Genomic DNA, 25,728 nt, shown 5'->3' on the forward strand with positions numbered 1-25,728 from the left:
ATCGCGTGCGAAGATCATTTCCTTGGGCTGCAATCCGGCCAATGGAAGTACTCCATGCTGAAAGGGTCAATGACGAGCAAAGATGGCTGCGCCCATGTAATACCGGTAGCAGCTTGACCTTTCTTTTTCCTTCTTGTCACCTGGCCCCGGTAGTGGCAGGCTGGGCACCAGGACCATGCTGGGCCGGACCCTCCGAGAAGTGAGTGGGATTAGCTGCCGAGGGCCCAGGGAGGTCGGAAAGATTCGCCGAGTCCGTGGACACGGAGTCCCCGGGCCTGACCACCTAACTCGGTCAGCCTGGTAGCCTCCTTCCGTGGAACAGTTTGGGTTTTTGACCTGTGGTTCCTTAGGTTGTATTGTTCATACCGGTTCTGGAGTTACAACCTCAGCAGGGGAGACTTCTGTACCGCGAAGCTGTGGGGTGGAAGTATAGACCGGCTTCTCAATTACGTTTGCTCAGGCTGGTTCAGGCCCCGATGCTCTTAGAGGGGCTCTGCCGTATAAGAGGGATTTTGCTGATTCCCTTCCATCTCTCTTCTATTCTCGACCCTCATTTAATGCAATTGTAAACAGCCCAGCAACTCTGTCCCTTGCAAAAACCAAACTAATGCTTTTGGCTCCGCCCCTCCCCCTTGAAATATTCATTTTCTAGGCTTCAACTACCACTGAGATACCAATGATTCTTTTACACTCGTCTCACTTTCCTGGATGTCATTTTGTAATTCTAGGCTATGTTTGTGAATTTCTTCTGGACATCTCTTCCAAATGTCCCATAAGCACCTCAAACTCAATTTAACCAAAGTTAACTTCATCATTTTAACAGGATCACCTCTTACCCCCTAACCTTCATCTTAAAACAAAACCTGATTTCTCAATTCTTAATGGTCTCTTGTTAATGGGACAACTGTTATCCTAGTTGCTCTTAGATTATTCTTCAGCTATAATATCCAATAAATCACTAACCCCTGTTAACTCTGTCTTGAAATCATGTCTGGAATCTGTTCTCTCGCTTTAGCACTGCTGTTAGGGTTTTAACTTATGTCTCTGTGCTTCCTAGCCTAGATCTCTCAACCTTTATAACTGTCTGCAGGCCCACTGCTCTCAGAATCACCTCTGGCCCTTGTTAAAACTAAGCTGTGTCCCACTGAGGCAGATCTGTGTGGGAAGGCCCAGAGTATATGGTTTATCCAAGGCTCCAGGCGATTCTGCTGTTAAGTAGAGGTTGAGGACCTACCCTGCCTCCTGTCTTCCCCTGGAGAGTGTTTTTCCCCACTTGGCAGCCTTTTAGAAAGCTGTAAATTATGAGAACTGTGTAAGTCCACAAGCTTTAAATAACAAACAGTTCTTCCCCCAAACAATTGTTGTTTTACCATTTTAATTGCATCTGGCCTTTACCGTCAGTAAGTTATCCTATTTGCTCTTTTTTAAAAAAACTGAAGACTTGTCTTAAAATGAAATATAACTGAAAAAACATTGTATTTTCTTTTTCTGTTCTTTTTCCCTTCAGCTCCTCCTTTTTTGTGCCACCCCTTCCTCGTGTAATTGAGTGAGCCATCAGGAGAAACAACTTTTAGGGGAACTAACCCGCGGGTAGTCAGGAGGTTGCCTTGGCATGACTGCTTTCACTTAATCACTCCTTTAACAATTATTTATTTGTTGATATTATTTAGTGGTTATTTTCTGAACCTAAAATATATCTCATGTCCACACTGTATTTTCTCCACATCATTGTATCATTGCCCCAAATTGTACCAATTAGAGATTAATTTGGTACACACTCTATTTTAAATATGTAAAGATGCCTGGAAGGCTGAAAGATTTATTCATCCATTGTTGTAAATTATAATAGTTCAAATTTCTCTCTTTCATCACACTCTAGTTGAGATAATCGATTAAAGAAAAGGAAAATTTGCTGGAGAGGAAATTAAGGGGAAGGACTAGAAACTGAGTTTTTGAGGCAATTTGAGAAACCTAAGTGGAGGAAGAACTAAAAAGAGTTACAGCGCCAAATAGGAGGTAAATCTCCTATTTGTGAGTTTTACCCAGGTACATTCAGGAAGGGGAGGAGTCTTACTTCCACCTTCCTTTTTGTGACATGACCGCATGTTTCTAGGAACCGGACACCAGGCTAATATTATTAATCCAGTGGGCTTCTTGGGGTGGGGGGACGGGTATCTAGCCTAACATTTAATTATTGTTCTGTTGGAAAATTGATTCCAGATTTTAAATAACTCAGTTATTCATTCATTCAGCTAATATTTATTGAGCACCTCTGTATTCCAGACACTGAGGATTAACATTGAAGACAACAGAAACTCCTGCCCTCATGATACTTCACTATTGTGGGAAATCAGGCATTAAATAAGCTTTTTTAAGTAAATAATACAATTTCATGTAGTATTAAGTGCTATGAAGAGAGATTAAGAAGGCTATGTAGTGTGAGAACTAATCGAGTGAGCTGGATGTTTTAGCTAGGAGATGTGGAAGTGGTCAGGGAAGGTTTTTCTGACTGAGTGGGTGATATTTACTAGAGCCCCGAAGGATATGAAGCGTGAGCCCTGGGAAGATCTGGGAGAACAGTGTTGCAGGCAGAGACGACAGTAAGTGCAAATACTCTGAAGCAAGAGCAGGATTGACACGTTCAAGGAATAGCAAGAAATCCAACATACCCAGAAAGACGTGAATGAGGAGAGGGGTGGGAGATGAGGTTAGAGAGATTAGCAGGAGCCAGATCATGGAGAACCTTTTAGGCCACAGTAAGAAGCTGGGTTTCACTCTGAAAAGCTGTGAGTTTGTGGACATGATCAGGTTTAAAATGTGAAAAGCTCCTCAGGCTACTGTTAAGGATTATGGCCTGTGAGGAAGAATGAAGACCAATTAGAAGGCTCTTGGTTGGCAGGTGAGTGCAGTATGAATATGGTGGTGGGAGTAGAAGTAACGTGAAGTGGGTATTGCTTTTTAAGTTAGGGCTTACCGACAGATTGGGATACAGAGTTTAAGGGAAGGAGAAGAAGTAAGGAGGATGCTTCAGTTTTGGGCCTGGGCAATTGGGAAAATGGTAACATTTATCAAGATTGGAAAGACTCTAACGGGAGCATGTTTGAGATTAGAAGATTATCAAAATTTCTCTTCTGGACATGGTAATTTTGAGGTGCTTTCTAGATAATCCAAGTGAAGATGTCAGTTAAGCAGGTGGATGAAGGAGTATGGAGATCAAGAAAGAGGCTAGGTATGAGGCTATAAATTGCCCAGTGTATAGAAGATAATTAAAGATATATGACCAGATGAGATCACCTGGGAAGTTGACTATAGAAGAAGGTCTAAAACTTTCCAACATTTAGTGGTCAGCATCAGGGAGCAGAACCTGCAAAAGACTCTTGAGGGAATGCCCAATAAGGCAAAAGGAAAGCCAGGAGGGCTTGGTGTCCTGAAATACAAGTGGAGAAGTCCTTCAAGGAGAGAGTAATCTCTTTGTAGAGTACTGCTGGCCTGGGCAGTGTCTATGGGGTTTAGGAATGTGCAGGTTGCTGGTGACCCTTGGCATGCTGCTTTCTGGGACAATGGAGACAGGAGCATGAATGTTAAATGAGTCTGTTAAGTACCAGTCAACTGCACACTCAGCTTTCAAGGACTCTTCTATACTTTGAACATTTGTCAAGACATCTTTTTAAGGATTTTATTTATTTATTTTTAGAGAGGGAGAGAAACATCATTTGGTTGCCTCTCTTACATGCCCGACCAGAACCAAACCTGCAATCCAGGCATGTAGCCCGACCGGTAATTGAACCGGAGACCTTTCAGTTTGTGGGATGATGCCCAAGCAACTGAGCCACACCGGTCAGAGCAGAACCTTTTTTTAAAGACAGTTCTTCTCCAAAGTGCTCTTTGTAAAGTTAATACAATGCTCTCTACTGTGTTGCGGAGGAGTAAATGCTGTCAGCCCTCGCATAGAGAATTGTAGAGTACACTGGTCCAGAGCATGGGCTCTGGAAACAAGACCAGGCTGTGGTTGAATTCCAGTTCTGCCATTTTCTAGCTGTGTGATTTTAAGCGGGAACCTTATTAATTTATCTCTAAAATAGAAATAATAATATCAGCCCCTTAGTGTACATGTGAAGAGTAAATGAAATATAAAGCATCTAGGATAATACTTAGGACTAAGTGCTATTATTAACACTAATTTTGTTACAGGGACAAAATTACTAGGTTATATGTATATATAATTTTCTTTTCCCTTGGTTTCTAAGAAGAGTGGTTTCCTGAGGAAGATTTCTTAATTTTTCCAAGAAAGTATGTTATTACTTTTTATTGCTGCATAATTAGTATCCAGGGGGGTCCAACCTTTTGGCATCCCTGAGCCACACATTAAATACATTGCAACGTGTAGTCACAAATACAATCTCATAATGTTTTAAGTAAATTTACGATTTTGTGTTGGGTCGCATAGCCATCCTGAGATACACACAGCCCATGAGCTGCAGTTTGGACACCCCCAGTACTGTAAACTTTTCTGCTAAAATCAACACAGTCTTACACACACAATCTTAACATCTCAGTTTTGTGGGTCAGGAGTCCGGAAGGAAGTAGCTGGGGCCTCTGGTTAGAGTCTCACAAGACTGAAACCGAAGTGTCAGCCAGGGCTGTGGTTTCATCTCAAGTCTCAGGGTCCTCACTGGTTGTTGGCAGAATCTGTTTCCTTGCTGTTTTTGAACTGAGTTTTCCATTTTCTTGCTAACTATGGGGGCAGTACAGTAAATGAGCTTAAGAGACGGGAAATGTGGGATAACCAGAACTGAGGTTCAGGAGGTAATGCAGATATTGGTAATGATGTAGTTGGCTGTGACCATGTGAGTTGGTCACAGGTGAGGTGAAGGAAAAGTTTGTGTGAAGTGAGGTCAAGAACTGGAAGGCCAAGTGTCAATGTATATGAGTTTGAATTAGTCAAAAATAGCAACAGGAGCCATAGCAAAGATTACAGTGAGCTAGCTGCTGAGATCTTCAATGAATGAAAAGGAGTAGTAGGTAGACTTGGTGTAATACTGTACTACACCAATGAGGGAACTATAATCACCTCCAAGGCCTGTGCTTCAGATGAGCTGGGGTTTTGAAAGTAGAAGGGAGAGAAAGGCGTTAGGACATAGGAGGATGGCTGCCTGCACATTCTTCACTCCTCCTTTGGACTCTGGTATGTGGTAGGTAGGAGCTGAAACAGCCATCCCTTGAGAAAGCTGAAGGAGAAGCAATGGCCTCAAGGAAAAGCCTAGTTTCCTTTAGAGGAAAGAAGTGCCAGAGAGAATTTGTTTTTTAACAGGAAGTTTTATATTGGGTTGGCCAAAAAGCCCATTACGTTTTTTCTGTACAATAGCTCTAGTAGTGCTTAGTTGTCTTCAACTTCATTCCAAAAATTTTTGTTAGATTGTATTGTGACAGCTGTCATATCGGCATGCATTTATTAAAAAACTTACCAAAATTGGAAAATTTTTGTGCAGCCATTTTATTATTAAAGATGGAAGAAAACATGCAACATTTTTGGCTATTTATGCATTATTATTTCAATTAAGGTAAAAACGCAACTGAAACTCAAAAAAGATTTGTGCAGTGTATGGAGAAGGTGCTGTGACTGATTGAACATGTCAAAAGTGGTTTGTGAAGTTTCTTGGTACTATTCACATTTTGACCAAATATTTCTTTGCTGTGGGGCTGTCTTATGCACTGCAAGATGTTTAGCATCACCCTTGGCGTCTACCAACTAGAAGCCAATAGTGAGAGATAGCCGACATACTCAAAATATCCAAATCAGTACAGTTATTGGTGAAAATGAAAAATGTCTCTTTTATGGAAAAAATTTAATGGATTTTTGGCCAACCCAATGTTTGATTTCATCCTGTATTCAGATATGACATCTTTAGTTTTGTCTTAGGAGCGCTGTACTATTTGTATCTCATATTCCTTACGCTCAGTCCATTCTCGCTCATTAGCATCTTTGTTTTCGTTTCTCTTCTCCAGTTCCCTTACTGATTTTCTCAAATCTGGATTTCCTAAAAATAGCCCTGACGAAGATTAGCACCATGTCAAATGAGTGCTTCTAGGTAATCTCACTTCCTTCAGCTGTCGCTCCTTACCTCTTATTCTCACACTAGCTGACTAGTCAGAAAGCAGCTTGAGGATGGATAGTGGGCATTAGGGGAGTTGGGGCGAAGAAGGAGAGGAAGTGGCAGACATAATTTCCCTAATTTTTACAACTTTGCCATGGGATAGGCCTGCCTATGTAGCTCTCTGTCTCTAGCTTTGAGTGTTTGCTACTTCTGACTCCCTTGTGCCCAGCCTACCACTTTCTCCTTTCTTCTCGCTGCATATTTACGGTACTAGAATGCACTGCTATCTTCTTATTTCTCTCCAGCTCTTTTCTTAGAGTTCACGTTTCCTACAAACCATTGAACAGAAATATCTCTTTTGTCACTAGTTTACCTCCTTTAATTTTAAGTCAAGCCCTGCTGCCTCTTTCCATCCCTGAGTCACTCCCCCGGCCTCCACATGGCAGTCCCTTCCTCCTCTTGTCTGTCAGCATCAGGTCCTCTCAGTGGCCTATTCCCACAGCCTGTCTCATTTAAAACCCTCAGCCCTAAGTACACTACTGCTTTGATGATTTATTCAACAGCTGAGAGCAGATCATTTGCAGATTTTCTTCCAAGTGCAAACTCCTGTTGCTTGGTGTATTTAGGACATGTGAAAATAGAGTCAACTTAAAGGACAAATTAAGCTTCCTCTAGTGCAGAGAGAAATGGTAAAGGAGCTCGTGTTAAAAAATTGCCTCTGCCCTTTACTATTTGTGTGACTTTGGACAAATCCCTTAACCTCTCTGACTTTCAGTTTTTTCATCTCTATAACGAAGTTAATAATACCTAACTTCTGTGGTGTTTTAAGGGTTAAGTGAAGTAATAATGCATGTAAAGCCAACAACAGTGCCTGGCTCTTGGTAAATACTTAATAAAGATTCTTTCTCATCCCCCTTATCTCTGAGCTCCCATCTTATCCAACTGTTTTTTCATATTATCTCCGAAGATTGGTTATTATCTTTGACTCTTTGTTATTCCTTTGACTTACCTGATAAGTATGTGTAGTTATTACTACTATAGGAAGTATTAAATACTTATCACTTCACCTCAAGTTTCACTTACTATCATTATACAGGTTCTGGTCACTTGAGTATAGTTTATTTTAAGGCTTTCTTTACCAGTCTTTGTAATACAGCAAAGACAGGATTTCAGAAAAGTTCGTTTGCTTTTGAATCCATATTTTCTAAGCATTTCTCTCAATGTGTAATGGCTTTTGCTTGAATTCTACAATAGACATAAAGATCTATTTAATAAAGATCATTTATTCAGAGCCATAAAGTGCTGTATTATCTCGTCTAGTTCATTTCTCCTTTTTACTCTCCTGGCTGCCTGTGTTGCAGCTAAGCTGCTGTCTGTACACACAGTCTCCCTTCACCCATGCCGAGCCTGTGCATCTCCTGGCCAGGACGGTTCACCTAAACCATTGCTTTTGTGTATTCAAGCCCAACTTAGAACAAAGTTGCTTAGCTTGGCCTATGAATGTGTATCCTCCAAACCATCTTCAAGCTGATGGAGTTGTTACGCTGGTTCACTGCACTAAGTGTAGAGCCGATAGGTTCTCTTGGTTTTGAATCCAAGCCTTACTTCAAAATTTTACACTTAACCACTCTGTCTGCCTACCTCAGTGTAATATTTGAAACTCGTGCTGACTCAGCAAAGGGTTCTTTGAATTGTCTATATTACAGGTTTCTGCAGCACTGAAACAAGGCCAAATTACTCCAACCGAACTCTGTCAAAAATGTCTCGCCCTTATCAAGAAGACCAAGTTTCTAAATGCGTACATTACTGTATCAGAAGAGGTGGCCTTAAAGCAAGCTGAAGAATCAGAGAAAAGGTATAAGAAAGGTAAATTACTTTGAATTATACTTAATTGTTATATCGTTAGAGAAAGAGGTTAATTGGAGGTAGCAGTCTCCATTTGGCAAGTGAATCTTTTCACATAAAACATTCCCTTATTTAAAGAACTTGCCATGAGGTATAATAAAGCTGGGGCGATTTGACATATGATGCTTTATGGTGTCCAACTGCAATAATTTTTAACATGGATTTTATTTCTGAAGAAGTATCTTACCAAGAATTAATAGTTGTTATAACAACTAGTATTAATGTGTTATATCTTGAACTAAATACACCTTCTGTTCTTTTGACACAGGCCACTCACTGGGGGAGTTAGACGGGATTCCTGTCGCAGTAAAAGACAACTTCAGCACGTCTGGCATCGAGACCACCTGTGCATCAAACATGCTGAAAGGTAGAGTTTAATTGCTTGCAGCATTAATAGTCTTATAAAAATAAGAATTCTTTCAGTTTCAATTAAAGATAAGATACTAAAACACCAAGATATTCTCAGACTAATTATCTGCAAAGGAAATGCTTAGAGTAGAGCATTACCTTTTGACTGTTTGCTCTTTCAGAATGCAAAATTATCCTCTAGAGGTAAGCCAGCTTAGTGGGTGAATCTTATTTGGGAAGCTTTAGACTCAACAGATCGCCACCAACTCACTGAGTCCCTCTAACTCCTACTCATTGATGACACGGGAATAAGGATGAGGTGGCTGTTGTCACCCCTCTCTGGAGGACAGAGTGAGGATTCATTAGCATCTGCTGTCCTGCTTTTTATTTTCTGGCTCCTCTACCTCTTGTGTCATCGTTCTTATCTGAGTTGAGCATTGTGCTGCTTGGTTTGATTCTTTACAGTTTAGTAAATCGAAAAGGAATCAAGTTTATCAAGATGTTTGGATCCCAGGAAGAAAATGAGATGGAAAAGGGTTATTCGGAATACTACATACTAAAAGTAGTATTCTGAGGTGTGTGCCTCAGGCTCCTTAGACAGGTGCACTGGTTTTCATTGTTTTGGAATATACATTAGATAGAGAAAATTTATTATTAAGTATAATTCAATAAAAATGTATTTCTGACTGGAAATGGATAGAAATTACTGTGTTATAGCTTCATCCGAGAAGAAAAAGTCAAGTACAACGAGCAGAAACAGGATTTGTGATTAGTTTCAAATGAATTGGGTACCTCTCTGACTGTAATTCAGTATTTTGCAATATTAACTATTAAAGTCAATGTTTTTAGATTATAAAATAGTGAATATATAGCCTGTCTTTGGAAAACATAGCAGTTAGCAGTACAAAAAATTAACTTTTGGGAGAAAGTAAAACCTACCAGTCAAATTAGGAATAATTAGCACATGTCAATACAAATTGCTTAATTGAAGATTAAAATCTTGTTTCTTTGATATGATTTATACGTTCACTGTTTTCTTTCCTATAATAAAAATAACTGAATTTTTTTTAGGTTATATACCACCTTATAATGCCACAGTAGTTCAGAAGTTGTTAGATCAGGGAGCTCTGCTAATGGGAAAAACAAACTTAGATGAATTTGCTATGGGGTAAGTAAAAATGAAATTCTCTTCACTTATACCTTTCATCTGTGTCTTTAATTTCATGATGTAGAAAAGTAGTGAGGTTATTTTTTTGAAGACTCTAATTCTAGTTTCTTAATCCCTCTGTGAGATTATGTCCTGCTGTCTAATAACTATATGGTCATATCTCGTTTTGGTTTCAGTTTGCATTTCCCTGATAATTAATACTGTTAAACATCATATATTTAGCCACCTATATGTCTGAAGAACCTATTCAAATGTTTTGCCTTCCACTCTTTTTTTTTAATTGGGTTGTTTGTTTTATTGAGTTGTAAGAGTTCTTTTATATATCCTGGGTTCAAGTCCGTTACCATACAGGTGATTTACAAATATTTTCTCCAGATCTCTGGCTTGTCTTTTCATTATCTTGGCACTTAGTAAATACATGTTGAATGGATTAATCCATGGACATAAACTCAAACATAGGTTATTAGGATATCACCATGAACAGCTGATCAAAATAAGTGTCATCACTGAGGGTGAAATGACCGTCTCGCACCTCCAGATGGTGTCTCAGAGAGGAAGACACCTTCATCCCTGCGATTTTCCAGCTGAGGCTGTATAACCTAAAGTAATAACAAGGAAACAAGAGACAAACCTGAAATGAGAACCCTTCTATTAAATGTCAATATCAAGAAACAAAGAAAGGCTGTGAAAATGTTCCAGATTAAAAGAGGCTAAAAAACATAAACCTGAAATTTATAGAAGAAAACTGTAAATCTTTGTGACCCTAAGTTAAAGATTTCTTAGGACATATAAAGTACAGTTTGTAAAATGAAAAATTGGTAGACTGTACTTCGTTAAAATTAGTAACTTCTGTATTTTGAAATACGCTGTTTAAAAATGAAATAACACTCTACAGACTGAAAGAAAATATTTGCAACACATATATCTGAGAAACAACTGGTATCCAGGATATATGGAAACTCTCCCAACTTAATAAGAAGACAACTCAATTTTTTTTTTGATCCTCACCCAAGGATATATTTATTGATTTTAGAGAGAGAGGAAGGGGTTAGAGAGAGAGAGAGAGAGAAACATCACTGTGAGAGAACAACTGAGCCACCCAGCCAGGAAACAATTCATTTTTTTTTTTAATGGGTGAAAGATGTAAGCAGACATTTCATTAAAAATATATACACTTGGCAAATAAACATAAAAATGCTTGGCATTAGTCATTAAGGAAATGCAAATTAAGAACACAATGAGATGCACCTATTAGAATGGCTTAAAAGATGACAGTATCACGTGCTGAGGAGGATGCAGAGTGATTGGATCTCTTATACAGTGCTGGGAGGGGATTGAGAATGGTACAGCCACTCTGGAAGATGGTTCAGCAGTGTCTTATAAAGTTAAACATACACTTACCATATGACCCAACAGTCTCAGTCCCAGGTGTTTACCCACGAGATGAAGAGCATGTTTACACAGCAGCACTGGCTAGGGCCTTTCAGTACAGTATTTATTGGGGTTTTATTCAGATTGCCAAAAACCGGAAATAACTCAATGTTTATTGGCTGGTGAATGATTAAAAAGAAAAAAAAAGGCTTAAAAGACAGTGGTAACTAAATAAGTACCTGACTCTAGACCTGAGAGGGCATAAAGTGCTATAAAGGACATTATTGGATCAGCTGACAAGATTGGATTATGTGCATTACATTAGATAACGTTTTCTATTTATGTTAAATTCACTGAGATTGATAACTATACTGTAAAAGAGATTACCCTTAGTCTGAGGAAATACATACTGAACACATACTGGAGTGTTTAGGAATAAAGGGCCATGGCAATATAATTTACCTGTAAATGGTTCAGGAGAAAAATAAAGCAGTATGTGAGCACACAAATGATAAAACAAATGAGATAAGATGTTAACAATGGGTAAATCTGGGGAAAGGGTGCAAAGTGCTTTTTATACTATTTTTATTTTTGTAATTTTTCTGTGAGGTTGAAATTATTTCAAAATTTTTAAATGTTATTAGCATTTCACTTACCATGCTTTTCTTAAAACTTCTGATTAAAAGAGAGATTCCTTCAAAAGACATTTTACTATTAACTGTTTGAATGTCTGTGACACTCTTCAACTAGAAGACCTTAATTTACAAAGAAAATCATCTTAAGATGAATTAGGTGATCGGTTGGGATAAAAATCTTCATTTCTTAGCAGACTAGTTTTCTCTACTTTCTATCATTATTGCTCTTACTTTCCGCCTTCCACCTCCTCACCCATCTAATTAAAGAAAGCTACATCTAAGCAGGCTTCCTACCTATTCCAATTCAATTTACAGTGGATTATACAGTGTCAGAAGCAAAGGAGATAATCAGGAGATGAAATTTTCACATAAAATGAAAGCTTCATTAAGTATATTGTTTCACTTCTTCATCTCAGATCTGGGAGCACAGATGGTATATTCGGACCAGTTAAAAACCCGTGGAGTTATTCAAAACAGTACAGAGAAAAGAGAAAGCAGAAGCCCCATGGTGAGACTGAGGATTCAAATTGGCTTATAACAGGAGGAAGCTCAGGAGGGAGTGCAGCAGCTGTATCAGCGTTCACATGCTTTGCGTAAGATACTTTATCCATCTGTGCTTTAAAACCCAACCTCGTACAAATGGTCATAAACTATAGGCAAAATTTAGCAATAGAGAAGTTCATGCCTTGGTATTTTTGTTTCTTTTTAGTGAGTTATTTGTGTTCATTGGTATATCAAAATTATATCTTATGACTACACTCAATTATATACTTCTGTGCATTTTATAGATTCAGCCTTAAGATAACATTTAAAGTCTTCCTGTATAATACCTGGTTCTCTTAAAAACAAGATTTTGGGGTCTGCAGAATAAACCAGTTAGCATTTTTGGACTTCACTGAATTTCATTTTTTAAATAATACTGGGTGTCTGCTTACTGATTGTACACATATGTAGAGACTAACAGTACCATGGCTTTAGCTGAATGCTACTGAGTTACATTGTTAGCTATGGTTTATCCTTCATCTAATTCTGACTTTAGCCAAACAGAAAAAGAAAAAAGAAAAAAATGCTCTTAAATGTATCAATAGAATATTTAAAATAGTGTTTTCACCATCAGCAACTAAAAATGTGTATCAGTAAGTAAAGGTTTTTCAAGTTTGTGGAGAGCTGATTTGTTCACTGTCATCCTTCATATTCTGAAAGCATCGATCCTGCTTTATGTCTTAAGTCCCATTTGTAAAGCATTTCTTAACCCCCTACAGAAGAGTAAATAAATACTGCTGTTATTACATTTATCTCTCCTTAATTATCCACTGAAAGTAAGCTCTTTCAGTGGCATTGCAAGCAATAAATTATTTATATTTTTTAAAGCTATGGAGATTTAGACTCTACAGATTTTTTTTGTTTGTTTCCCTGAAATCTTGTTAACAAGTAAAACCATTTCATCTCTGTGAAATTTTGTAGCGCTGCATTAATATTAATGAGAGTTCTGGTAAGGTAGGACTGCCAGATCAGGTGCTCTTTGCTATCCGCATCACCCCACTTAGTGCTCATCTTTCTGCACGTGCTTTGAGAAGATGGCATTTTGACACATAATTCCTATGGAAATGTAAATTTTACTTGTACATAGCCATCAGTGAGTCCTAATAAGAAAATGTATCCTTTTAGAAATTGTGAAAGCAACAGTCTGATTTTGTGGCTCAGATGGACTTGGGAAGAAAGGCAATCTAATTTGCATTTTCTGTACAACACAAGGGCCGTGTGACTGGTAGGAGCCTTGTCCAGTGCAGAGCTCCCCTCTGGGTGCAGTCAGGAGAGGCACAGACCCAGAGCAGCTCCAGACTGAATGGGCCCCAAACTGTCAAGTGTTCTGCCTTGTTCGCTGCCCCCACCTTTTGATTCAGTCCTGTAATAGTTTTAAAAATGGGAAGATTGTCGGAATATTCTGCACACTAATAAGAACAAGCTAGAGCACTAGTGACGTGGAAAGATATCCCAGATACACTGTTAGGTGGAAAACAAGTTACAAAACAGTATGTATAGTATGCCCTTATTTTTATTAACAGTAATAATTATATATGTATATACAGGGTGGGGAAAAATAAGTTTAAAGTAGTGAGTACACAAAACAGATTTTATTCTTGTTTTATTATTTATCAATTGTATTTTTTCCATATGAACAACTGTTAACCTTCTTTCGTCCCGCCCTGTGTATTAGTTGCATCGAAATGTCTAGATGAATGTATATCAAAACTAATCACTAGATTTTTATGGGGGTAGTAATTATGCGGGAAACTTTACTTTATAATTATCATACGGTCATAGAATATTTTAACTTTTGCAGTAGGCATGTACACCTTTCTAATTGGAAAAACCTTTTTTTCTGAAACAGTTTTTTTAAATGTTTTTAATTTTTAATTGTAAAATACACATAACAAAATTTACCTTCTTAACCATTTTTTAAAAAAAATATGTTTATTGATTTTAGACAGAGAGGAAGGGAGAGAGAGACAGAGAGAGAGAGAGAGAAACATCAGTTGGTTGCCTCCCATGCGCGCCATGACCAGGTATTGAACCCACAACTTAGGTATGTGCCCTGACCAGGAATCAAACCCCCAGCCTTTTGGTGTTCGGGACAGTGTTCCAACCAACTGAGCCACACAGGCAGCCACACCAGCCAGGGCCATCTTGACCATTTTTTAAAAATTAAATGTCTTTTTCAATAAAGATTTTTATTGATCGATTGATTTGAAAGAGAGGGGAAAGGAGGGAGACAGAAAGGGAGAGAAATACGGATGTGAGAGAGAGCCATCGGTAGATTACCTCTCATAAGCGCCCAGAGCAGGGGACAGAACCGCAACCCAGGCGTGCACCCTGCCTGGGATTCAAGTCACCACCTTTTGCTTTGAGGAAACACGCCCAATCGAGTTACACCGGCCAAGGCCACCTTGACCATTTCTAAGTATACAGTTCAGTAGTATTAAATACATTCACGCTATTGTGCAGCCGATCTCCAGAACTTTTTCACTGGCAAAACCGAAACTCTGTGCTCATTAAACAACAGCTTCCCATTTGCCTGCCCCGCACCGGTCCCTGCCAAAAGCTCCTGACAACCGCTCTTCTACTTTCTGTCTCTATAAATTTCACTGCTTTAAGTATCAAATGTAAGTGAAATTAGGCAGTTTTTGTGATTGACTTATTTCACTTAGCATCATGTCCTCAAGGTCAGTTTGGGTGGTGTTTGTTTGTTTGTTTCTGTTTTTTTAGAGAAAAGCATATACTCAATGGGTAACGGCAAAACAATGAACAGACACTTCATAGTAGGTAATGCAAATACAAATTAATGTGAAAATTATTTTAAAATACACACTAACAAAGCTTTTAGTTATCACTTTAACCATATTTAAGAACTGCTAATACTCAGTGAAACATAATGAAACATTAAACATAATCTGATTCACTTTAGCTGGGAATATAAATTGACCTAACCTTTTTGACGAGTAATTTGACAGTGCATATTAAGAACTTAAAATAACAGGCAGACTCTTTGGCCTATTAACTCTGCTGCTTGGAAGCTAACCTAAAAAATAAGCAGACATATATGGGCAAAGATTTATACTTAAAGGTGTTTATTACAAAGTAACTTATTATGCAGTATTATCCTAGTTGGCAACAACATGATGTTTAAGTAAATTAAAATACATTTCTATCCATGATTCTAAATGGGGTAGCAGAAGGGCCGTATCTGAATTTCTGGGAAGGGTATGCTTAGTTGGTAAAAGGATAATGTAAAATTGCCATTTAAGGAAGGTATAAGATTTGTATGTATATTGATTGATAAGAGGATGTATTTTAAAATATTTGATAGAGTATAATACCTATTTTAAATTTTCAGTAATTTTAATGACTTAATAAAAGGCTCATGATAAGCAAAAAAGAGATTGAAATGTATGATTATACAACAACCTGAACTCTGAAAGAGAAATGCATTTTAAAAAAGACTGGATTTTAGATTCCAAATGTTAACAGCGTTTGCCTCAGGATGGTGGAATATTTTGTTACCTCTTACCCTTTTCTATATTTTAAGAATTCTCTGAGATGAGCATGTTTTACTTTTGTATAATCAGGGGAAAATACATTTTAAAGATAATCATTTAAAAAGGTAGATTCCAGATGTAATTAGAGATTATATCATTCTTTTAAAGAAAATTCCATTTAAATTTCAGGGCTTTAGGATCAGACACAGGAGGATCGACCAGAAATCCAGCTGCCCACTGTGGGGTTGTTGGTTTAAAACCAAGCTACGGCCTAGTCTCTCGTCACGGTCTCATTCCCCTGGTGAATTCAATGGATGTGCCTGGAATCTTAACCAGATGCGTGGACGATGCAGCAGTTGTGTTGGGTATTTGTATGATTCCGTGCAGTTTTTAAATATTACAACTTCACTGTAAAGCAGTGTGTCTGTCACTCACAAGTATTTTTCTTCACAGGTGTGCTGGCTGGGCACGACTGCAGAGACTCTACCACAATACAAGATCCTGTTAAACCATTTATGCTTCCCAACTTGACAGACATGAGTAAACTCTGTATAGGAATTCCGAAGGTAACTCTTCCCTTTCATTACTTTACAAAAAATACTGTCAAGTCAAATACAGAGGATGGACTTGGGAAACAGACTGGTTGAGTTTGAATCCCTGCTCTGCCACTTTTACTGGCTATGTGACCTGAGCACGTGGCCTGATCTCTCTAAGCTCAGTTTCCAGTCTGTAAAGTGGGGATAATAGCAGTGTTGATTTCAGAGAGGGCTGAGGTTTGGATTAGATAATCACCATGGACAGGTAGCGTGTAGTGTACAGCATGGGGACTCTAGTCAGTAACACTGTGTTGCATATTTGAAAGCAGCTAAGAGAATAGATCTTAAAAGTTCTCATCACAAGAAAATAAAAACTAGTGTGACAGATGTTAACTAGACTTATTGTGGTCATCCTTTCTTAATACATACACATATCAAATCATGTACACCTGAAACTAATATAATAACATTAATTGTATGTCAATTACAACTCAATAAAAGTAATTAGATAGTCATGTTAAGAAAGGGTCTGTAAGAGTTTTCTGTAAAGGTTCAATTAGTAAATATTTTAGGCTTCGTGAGCCGTGCAGTCTTTGTCATAACTACTTAACTCTGCCACTGAATTGTGAAAATAGCCGTAGACCATATGTAAATGAAAGAGTATGGCTGTGTTCTAATAAAACTTTATTTTCAAAAATAGCCGGCAAGTCACATCTGACTGATGGGCCATAGTTTATTAATCCCTGCTGTAAAAGGCATAGTAGCCCTGAGATACATTTTGCATAGTAAAGGACCAATAAATGTTACTGGTATTACTATTATGATTAGTATTACTACTACATTTATTACAGTAGCAATTAATTCATACATGAAAGTATGTATATTAAATTACTGACCTTTTTTTTAATTTTAAGCTTGGCAATCATTTTTGGGGTAATTTTTTGTTGTGGGAGACTGTCCTATACATTGTCAGATGTTCAGCATCACTGCCTCTACCCCCACCACACCACGCCTCCCCCACACCACACCCCCACAACCAAAAATGTCTGCACACGCTATCAGTGTCCCCTGGTTAAGAGGAAGAGGATATAATTGCCCTCAGTTGAGACCATTGCTTTAGAGAAATACTACTTTCTTTAAAATCTTCTATTAAAGTAATAGCTGTGTCTTCTTTTAAGGATTTAGAGAGAGCACAGGTTATAGAAACAGACCACAGAGCTAGTTTGGAATCCTAGATCCTCTGCTTACCTGCTACATTATATCAGTAAAGTTACTTAACTTCTATATTCTCAATATTTTTCATTAATAAAATGAAAGATAATGCCTATATCATAGGATTGTTAAAAGCATTATATTAGAAAACCTTTGAAAAAGCATCTAGCAGAGAGTACTTGATATATAATGAACATTTAACAAATACAGGGCCTGGCGGAAGTAACGCCTGCTTGGGTGTGGTTGGCAGAGTAATAATATGGCTGTAACAATGTATAGTTATAATATGAACATTTCAACTAAAATGTCATATGGCGTGCTTCAGTGTGATATTGTTATGTTACAGAATTACATGCTTATGACGTTGTAAAGAAAAAGCGGTGCTATTTGTGCCAGGCCCTGTATAATTTCCAAGTCTGTAATATTGTTATGCCCGGCCATACGTAGTCCGGTACTTGTCATGCCAAGAACACTGAGATTAGTTCAGTCTTCCTGACCACCTCCTAGCAGTTTAATCACATTTGCTAATGTATTGCCAAAGGTCCTGGAGTACAAATTTTTATAAGTTATCTATACAGATATTCTAATTCCTGTTTTTTAACTTTTCCCAACAAGGAATATCTTGTACCAGAATTATCAAGTGAAGTACAATCTCTTTGGTCCAAAGCTGCTAAACTCTTTGAGTCCGAGGGGGCCAAAGTAATCGAAGTGTCCCTGCCCCACACCATGTATTCAATTGTCTGCTACCATGTGTTGTGTACGTCGGAAGTGGCGTCGAACATGGCAAGATTTGATGGGCTAGAATATGGTAAGATGGCTGTGTTTTGGGTTTTTAAGGCAGTTGTCTCAACATTTGAAAGATTCACTTCTTAGTGGGGAAAAAAAGGTTATCCGAGATAATATTAATGATTTAAAGAAGTAAATCAGTGAATATTTTGTTATTTTAGCATATATTTACACTATTCATCACTGATACCTCTGTTCGGTTCACCTTTCTGGACCAAATACCTTGAAGGGACAGTAGCTTATCTTTGCATTCTCTGTCTAACATAGTGCTTAGCACGTGGTTAATGCTCAGGAAACATTGCAATGAACGAACAGACGAATGAACAAATGATGTTTCCCTCTTGGTTATTTTCTTCTCTCTCCCTGATCCCTGACTGGTGAGTCTGTCACAAGGAAAATAAAGAATTAAAGGCAGTCTCCCACAATTTTAGCATTGGTCAGAAATGTGAATCTAAGTCTGCTTTTCAGCCAAACTTCTTTTTCAAGTAATGTTTATCTCCTCTTTGTTTTCAGGTCACCGATGTGACGTTAATGTGTCTACTCAAGCCATGTATGCAGCAACCAGGCGAGAAGGCTTCAATGATGTGGTGAGAGGAAGAATTCTCTCAGGAAACTTCTTCTTATTAAAAGAGTAAGATAATTAGTTTAGGAATTTTCCCCTTAAAACTCAACGGTAAAGTAGTAGTAGGTCCTATGAGTTGAGGTATTTGCTAAAGAAGCAAAATCCTATGATTTGAATTAGAAATCATAATTTAAGGTCTATTTATGGTACTTTTGGTTCCTGGTTATTCAGAAACAAACAAAAAATAATTGATGTGCTAGTTAAATGATTAATACAGACTAAGTAGGAATGCCTGAAGGACTTTGACCGCATTAAGTGTCTTCTATTACTGCCACATTGGCTTAGTGCGCTTAGAGCCTTAAGTAGGAAGTTACATTGAAAAATTTAGTAAATCTACTTAGTTTTCCCTTCTATTTTATATATATATCTGTTTGCTCCAAGAACGAATTCTAATAGCAAACTATAGTTGCCAGGGCTGGGGGAAATGGGGAGATGTTGGTCAAAGGTAGGAACTTCCAGTGATAAGGTGTGTAAGTTCTGGGATCTGATGTGCAGCATGGTGACTCCAGTGAACAGTACTGTGTTGTGTACTTGAAAGATGCTGAGGGAGTAGATCTCAAGTGTTCTCACCACACTCAAGCCAACCCTCGGATTCTGTGTGCTACTTTCTCCCTTCCAGTACTCTGCACCAGTAAATTGTGGCTGTGGGCCTCCCTGAACTTCGGATCTAGTTCTCTTTAACTGAGGACCCCCTCCCCTCACCCTAGAGTCTGTTTAGTTTCCTCCTCTCTGAGGCCTGAAAACTGCCTCCAGGCATTAGTCTGCAGTAGTCAAAGGGCTCACTTGCTTGCTTCCCTTCTCTCAGAGCTCCCTCTCCTGAATGCCTGTTGTCTAAGGCCTGAAAGTAGTGGTTTCAGTTTGTGTTGTTCTCCAGTTGTTTAATATGACAGGGTAAGTCCCATTCCTGTTACTGCATCATGGATGGAAGCAGTACTGCTTTTGAACCATATTTAAAGGAGGAAGAAACTTAATAGAAAACAGAAGTATTTTGCCCTGGCTGGTGTGGCTCAGTGGACTGAGTGCTGGCATGCGAAGCAAAGGGTCGCAGTTTCATTCCCAGTCAGTGCACATGCCTGGGTTGCAGGCCGGGTCTCCAGCTGGGGGCACAAGAGGCAACCACAATTGATGTTTCTCTCCCTCTCTTTCTCCCTCCCTTCCCCTGTCTCTATAAATCAATAAATAAAATATTTTTTTTAAAAAGAAAGAAAACAGAAGTATTTGTTCTTTTATAAAAGGTTTGGGGAATGCTGTTAATATATTATGTAAGCCATCAACTGTTATTGTTTAAATTACAGGTGATGCCTGCATTCATCTCTATATTTAGAATCTGTGGTCAAATGATAGTAAGGGCATCTCTTATTTCTATAGCATTCTTTTAGGGTAAAAAAGATTCCACATTTTTGATTTATTATCTTTGGTCCACAGTTAAGCATGGAGTTGTGATGCTCATTTTTACAGATGAGGAAGCTGAAGGTTGAATAGATAGTACTTTTGCTAGCCTTCATTAGTAGCTTCAGGAGGATTTAAAGAGCATTTTATTTTTCTCTCTCTTTGCATGATTGACTTATAGTAACACCTGTGTCTGGCTAATTCATTAATCATTTCAGTAAAGTATCTTTTCTTGAATTGCACATTTCCATCCTGGGCTGTGCCTGTCCGTAAAATACAGGATTGCAAAAACAGCATACTTTCCCCACTTTTTTTTTCATCTTTTTCTTTTAAAATCTTTATTATATTTTTTTCCATTACCATTTAGTCCCCTTATACCCCCCTTCCCCCAGGAATCACCACACTCTTATCCATGAGTCCTTTTTCCTTTTTGCTCAGTCCTTCCACCCACTAACCTCCCCCCATCCACTAGCTGTCATCCTGCTCCATATGAGTCTATCCCTATTTTCCTTGTTAGTTCAGTTTGTTTATTAGATTCCACACATGAATGAAATCATTTAGTAGTTTTCTTTCTCTGACTGACTTGTTTCACTTAGCATAATGTGCTCCAAGCCCATCCACACTGTCACAGAGGGTAAAATTTTCTTTTTTATGGCGGAGTAGTATTCCATTGTTTAAATGTCCCATAGTTATTTTATCCACTCATCTCTTGATGGATACTTGGGCTGCTTCCATATCTTGGCAATTGTAAATAACGCTGCAATGAACATAGGGTGCTTATGTTCTTTTAAATTAGTGTTTTGGGTTCCTTCGGATATAATCCCAGAAATGGGATCGCTGGGTTGAAAAGCAGTTCCATTTTTAATTTTTTGAGGTATCTCCACACTGTTTTCCACAGTGGCTGCACCAATCTACATTCCCACCAACAGTGCGAAAGGGCTCCCCTTTCTCCACACCCTCGCCAGCACTTGTTGTCTGTTGTTTCCAGAGCCTCTTTCCTAGTATCTAATTCTGATGGCATGTTAGACTTTGCAAAACTTCAGAATCCTTATAATAACTAGTTATAATTATTGTGTAGATGAAATAAGACATTATAATAGAAAGAGGATTGGAATGAGCCTCCAGGGACCTGGTTCTAGTCCTTCCTCTAACCACTGCCAATCTCTGTCACCTTTGCAAAATCATTCACGTATTATACTTGGCGTTCCTCACCTGAAAAGGAGTGTTCTGGTTTAATGGTGTCCCTGGAAGTGTTAATATTTTGTGATTATGTATTCAGAATCACATCAAGTAGTGCGTTCCGATTGATTAAATTCCAGATCTATAAATTTTGAATAACATTGCAGTTGAACAAAAGTCATTTTTATGTGTCATTAGGTATCTACGTGGTGCCTGCTCAGGAAGACTGAGAACCCAGTGATTTTTAACAAGCCTTATGTACGAGAATCGTTCAAGTAAATAATAAAAAGCCCTTAAAATAGCATCTGGTTTTTTTCCACAGAAACTATGAGAATTATTTCGTCAAAGCACAGAAAGTGAGACGACTCATTGCTAATGATTTTGTGAGTGTTTTTAACTCTGGCGTGGATGTCTTGCTCACTCCCACCACCTTGAGCGAGGCAGTGCCGTACGAGGAGTTCATCAAAGAGGACAACAGAACCCGAAGTGCCCAGGATGACATTTTTACACAGGCTGTGAACATGGCAGGTGAGGATTCCTCAAGACCATTCTGGTTTTCTTTACATTCTTAGGTAGGCACCCTGGTCTTCAACTTAGGTTCTAGCTAGATTGTTTCCTAAAGGCCATTGCTGGTCCTTCTGGAATGCTTAGAAAAGTGTGTGCGCATGTGTCAGTGTGTGTGGTATGCACGTGCCCACGTGCTTGTATTCACCACACACACACATTCAGAATCAGTCCACTTAGCAGCATATTCTTTAACTTTTATTTAAAAGTTTTTCAAGCCTACAGAAAACTTGAGAAGTAGTGTAATGAATACCCATATGCCCTTTGCCTGGATTCATCCCTTTGAACATTTTGCCTCATTTGCTTTTTCCTTCCTTTCCCTCTCTTCATCTTTCTCACCACACACACATGTGCGCACATGTGGGCACACATACATACATGTATGGCCACGCATATGCACACCCACACTCACATTGTTTTAGCTGATCATTTGAAAGTTTCAACATTATGACACTTCACCTTTATCATGAATCTTTTAAGAATAAATACACTCTCCTATTTAATGATGATTCCACAATCACACTTAAGAAACTAATATAAATACAGTAATTTGCCAAGTATAGTCCACATTTAAATGTTCCCATTTTTAATGTAAATAATTAAATTTTCTGAATTAATTTAAATTATCAATTGTACCAAAAACGTCTTTTATAAGTTGTTTTTCCCCTGATATATATTTTTGTTTATGATGTCTTTTTAAATCCCCCCAGTTCTCTCTGTTTTTTTAGAACCACGTCAGACTGTATTATAACTTGTATTCCAATCATCAGACATAATGTAGACCACTCAAGAGGAAATGGAAGGGCTATTGTACTCACCCTACTTTTGCGTACTGTGTTTATTTCTCCCTGACGTATCAGGGTTCTTTGTTTTATCATATCCTTTCTGTTCAGAGGAATTCCCTTAGCCACTCCTTCATGGTAGGTCTGCTGGCAACTAATTCTCTTGGCTTGCTTTTGTTTCATTTTTAAAGATTGTTTTTACTATATACAGGATTCTGTTTTGATATTTCTTTTCTTTAGATTTAAAAATTGTTGTGCTACTTTCTTCTGGCCTGCTTAGTTTCTGATAAGAAACCCCCCCACACACACCTTTTAAATTTTTTGTTTTAGTGACATTGACTTTCTTGAAGAGTTTAGTTCAGTTGTCCTGTAGGATGTCCCACCCATAATCTGGATTGTCAGATTGCTCCTTGTGATTGGGTTGAGTTAAACATGTTTGACAGAAATACTACATGCCTTCATATCAGGAAACAGTAATGCTAATTTGTTCCACTTTTGGAAACTAAGTTGAACCCTTGGTTAGGAAGTAACTGTAGATGTTTTCCTTGTAAAGTTACAGTTTTTCCTTTTATCAGTTATAAGCTTTTGGTGAGGTGATACTTTGTTCCCCAATAAACTTGAACCCAGTTTTAGCATCCGTTGATGCTTCTTGCCTGAATTATTACCTAGATAATTACAATATGCTGCTTTTTCTGATTGTATCATTCCTTCTATACATATTAGTTAGCAGTCTTCTCTAAACAATAGCTTTCCTTTTTTGAATTCAATGCACTATAAGCAACTGCTGTCATTCTTGTTTTTGGTGACCAAATCGTCCCAGATTTAGTGAACAGCAGCCCCTGCAGATTGCATGTGTCCTTTAGACCTGTCCCATTAATTTTTGAAAACTTCCTTATTTTATGGCATAATAATATATCCCAAGATTTTATACGTTTTCTGCCCCAAACCAGGAATTAAAACTACCGTGAGTTACTATTTCTATCTAACAAATTGGAGAAATTCATAAGCTCAACAATATACTCTATTGACAAGGCTGTAAAAAAGAAAAAACAACTCATTTTACTGATGGGAGTTCAAAATGGTACAACTATTTTGGAGGGGAATTTGGCATTATCTAATTACATATTTATTTATCCTTTGATGAAGCAATCCTCCTTGTCTGAGAAACTTTCAACAATACCAAAAAACAAGGTGATTCTCTAGGGCATAGTGCAAAATAGCCAAGTACTGAAAACAGCCTAAATGCCCAACCATAGAAGAATGATTGAATGAATTATGGTAAACCCACATAATGAAATATTATGCAGCTCTAAAAAGGAATGAAGACATTCCTGATGAGTTATTTTCAACATACACTGTTAACAAAGGAAGGTACAAATGCATGTGTATCATATAATTTTTGTTGTTTTTTAAACCTTATTCTGTCGTGGACCTACTAGCACTGGAAAGTGGCAGGGGTCTCAGCTTCTTAGGATGGAGAAGCAATCAACTAATGGGTTCCTTTCCTTTACTCAGGATTGCCAGCAGTGAGTGTCCCTGTGGCCCTCTCAAACCAAGGGTTGCCAATAGGACTACAGTTTATTGGACGTGCATTTTGTGACCAGCAGCTTCTTACAGTTGCCAAATGGTTTGAAAAACAAGTACAATTTCCTGTTATTCAACTTCAAGAAATAATGGATGATTGTTCATCAATCTTTGAAAATGAAAAGTTAGCTTCTGTTTCTCTAAAACAGTCGTGATAAATATAGCATGCAAATTAAAATGACTTAAAGATTTTATATTACTTATTTATATTATTTTCTATATCACTAGAAAAGTCAAGTGATCTTGCTAAGTTCTTCTCACTTGGATCATTGTCAACATAATCATTCCTTGGAATCACTTTTCAAAATTCTTGTGATATAGTTAATTATAAATAACTTGCCAGCATTTATTTTGCATCTGCTAAGCACCAAGTACAGAATTTCTACTATAGCACAAGACACATGTTCCTGAAAACTGATGCATTTTGCAAAAATGTTCATTAAAAAGAACAGAACTAAACAAGACAAACCCAAAGAGGCTGAAACTAAGACACACCATAATTAAAATGCAAAAGGTTAAAGACAGTGAATCTTAAAAGCAGCAAGAGAAAAGTTACCTACAATGGAGCCTTCATAAGACTGTCAGCTGATTTCTCAAAAGAAACTTTGCAGGCTAAAAGGGACTGGCAAGAAATATTCAAAGTGGTGAAAATCAAGGACCTACAACCAAGATTACTCTACCCAGCACAGCTATCATTTAGAATCAAAGGGCAGGTAAAGAGCTTCCCAGACAAGAAGAAGCTAAAGGAGTTCACCACCAAACCAGTATTATATGAAATGTTCGAGGATCTTCTTTAAGAAGATAAAAAATATAAACAATAAAAATGTCAATAAATATTTATCTATCAATAATTGAATCTAAAAAACAAAATGAACAAACAAGCAAAACAGAAACAGAATCATAGATACAGAGAATGTTTTGATTGTTGCCAGATGGGAGGGGGGTCGGAGGGATAGGCAAAAAAGGTGAGGAGATTAAGAAGTACAAATTTGTAGTTACAGAATAGTCATGGGGATATAAAGTACAGCATAGGGAATAGAATAGCCAAAGAACATATATGCCTGACCCATGGACATGGACAACAGAGTGGGTGGGAGGGCCAAGGGGAAAAAACTGGGACAATTGTAATAGCATAAATAAAATATAATTTTAAAAAATAAAAACAGAGCTTCATTAGATATATTGTTAAATAACTGTTGTACACCTGAAACTAATATAATATTTTACATTAACTGTATTTTAATTTAAAAAAAAACAAGCTAGAGTAAAAATAAGTTAAGGATAAATATCTCAACTTACACATCTTTGTAACTAAAACAATAATTGGGACCTCCAGAGATAATCTGAACAGGCAACTCAACACGTGAGTTGAGGCTCCCCAGGGGATGTGGCCAATTGCACAAAAACAATAAAAGGAACATTTGCCTTTGCTGAGCAAAGCAGGCGTCAGAGGGGCTCTGATCACGGGAGGAAACACGACTTGCTGGGGCCCGGAGCCTTGCGAGCCTGGGAGCA

The 25,728-nt window shown here is 37.9% G+C and overlaps 1 protein-coding gene across 2 annotated transcripts; it reads left to right on the forward strand.

Annotated features, from left to right (window-relative positions):
- Positions 1-42: 42 nt before the first annotated feature.
- Positions 43-24,394, forward strand: QRSL1 (glutaminyl-tRNA amidotransferase subunit QRSL1). 2 transcript variants are annotated; one of them, XM_053913581.2, is made up of 12 exons: positions 43-199; positions 7,802-7,961; positions 8,269-8,367; positions 9,420-9,516; positions 11,939-12,115; positions 14,011-14,109; positions 15,749-15,924; positions 16,013-16,125; positions 17,923-18,115; positions 18,607-18,724; positions 21,606-21,811; positions 24,145-24,394. In XM_053913581.2, exons 1-12 carry the CDS (start codon positions 176-178, stop codon positions 24,366-24,368), a joined length of 1,686 nt encoding a protein of 561 aa, XP_053769556.1. In that variant the 5' UTR covers positions 43-175; the 3' UTR covers positions 24,369-24,394. The 2 variants fall into 2 exon arrangements, with proteins under 2 accessions (XP_053769556.1, XP_024407546.1); XM_024551778.4 differs by lacking the exon at positions 14,011-14,109 and having other exon boundaries at positions 52-199.
- The last annotated feature ends 1,334 nt before the right edge of the window (positions 24,395-25,728 follow it).

This window comes from Desmodus rotundus, chromosome 11, assembly GCF_022682495.2.
Source record: "Desmodus rotundus isolate HL8 chromosome 11, HLdesRot8A.1, whole genome shotgun sequence".
NCBI lineage: Eukaryota > Metazoa > Chordata > Mammalia > Chiroptera > Phyllostomidae > Desmodus > Desmodus rotundus.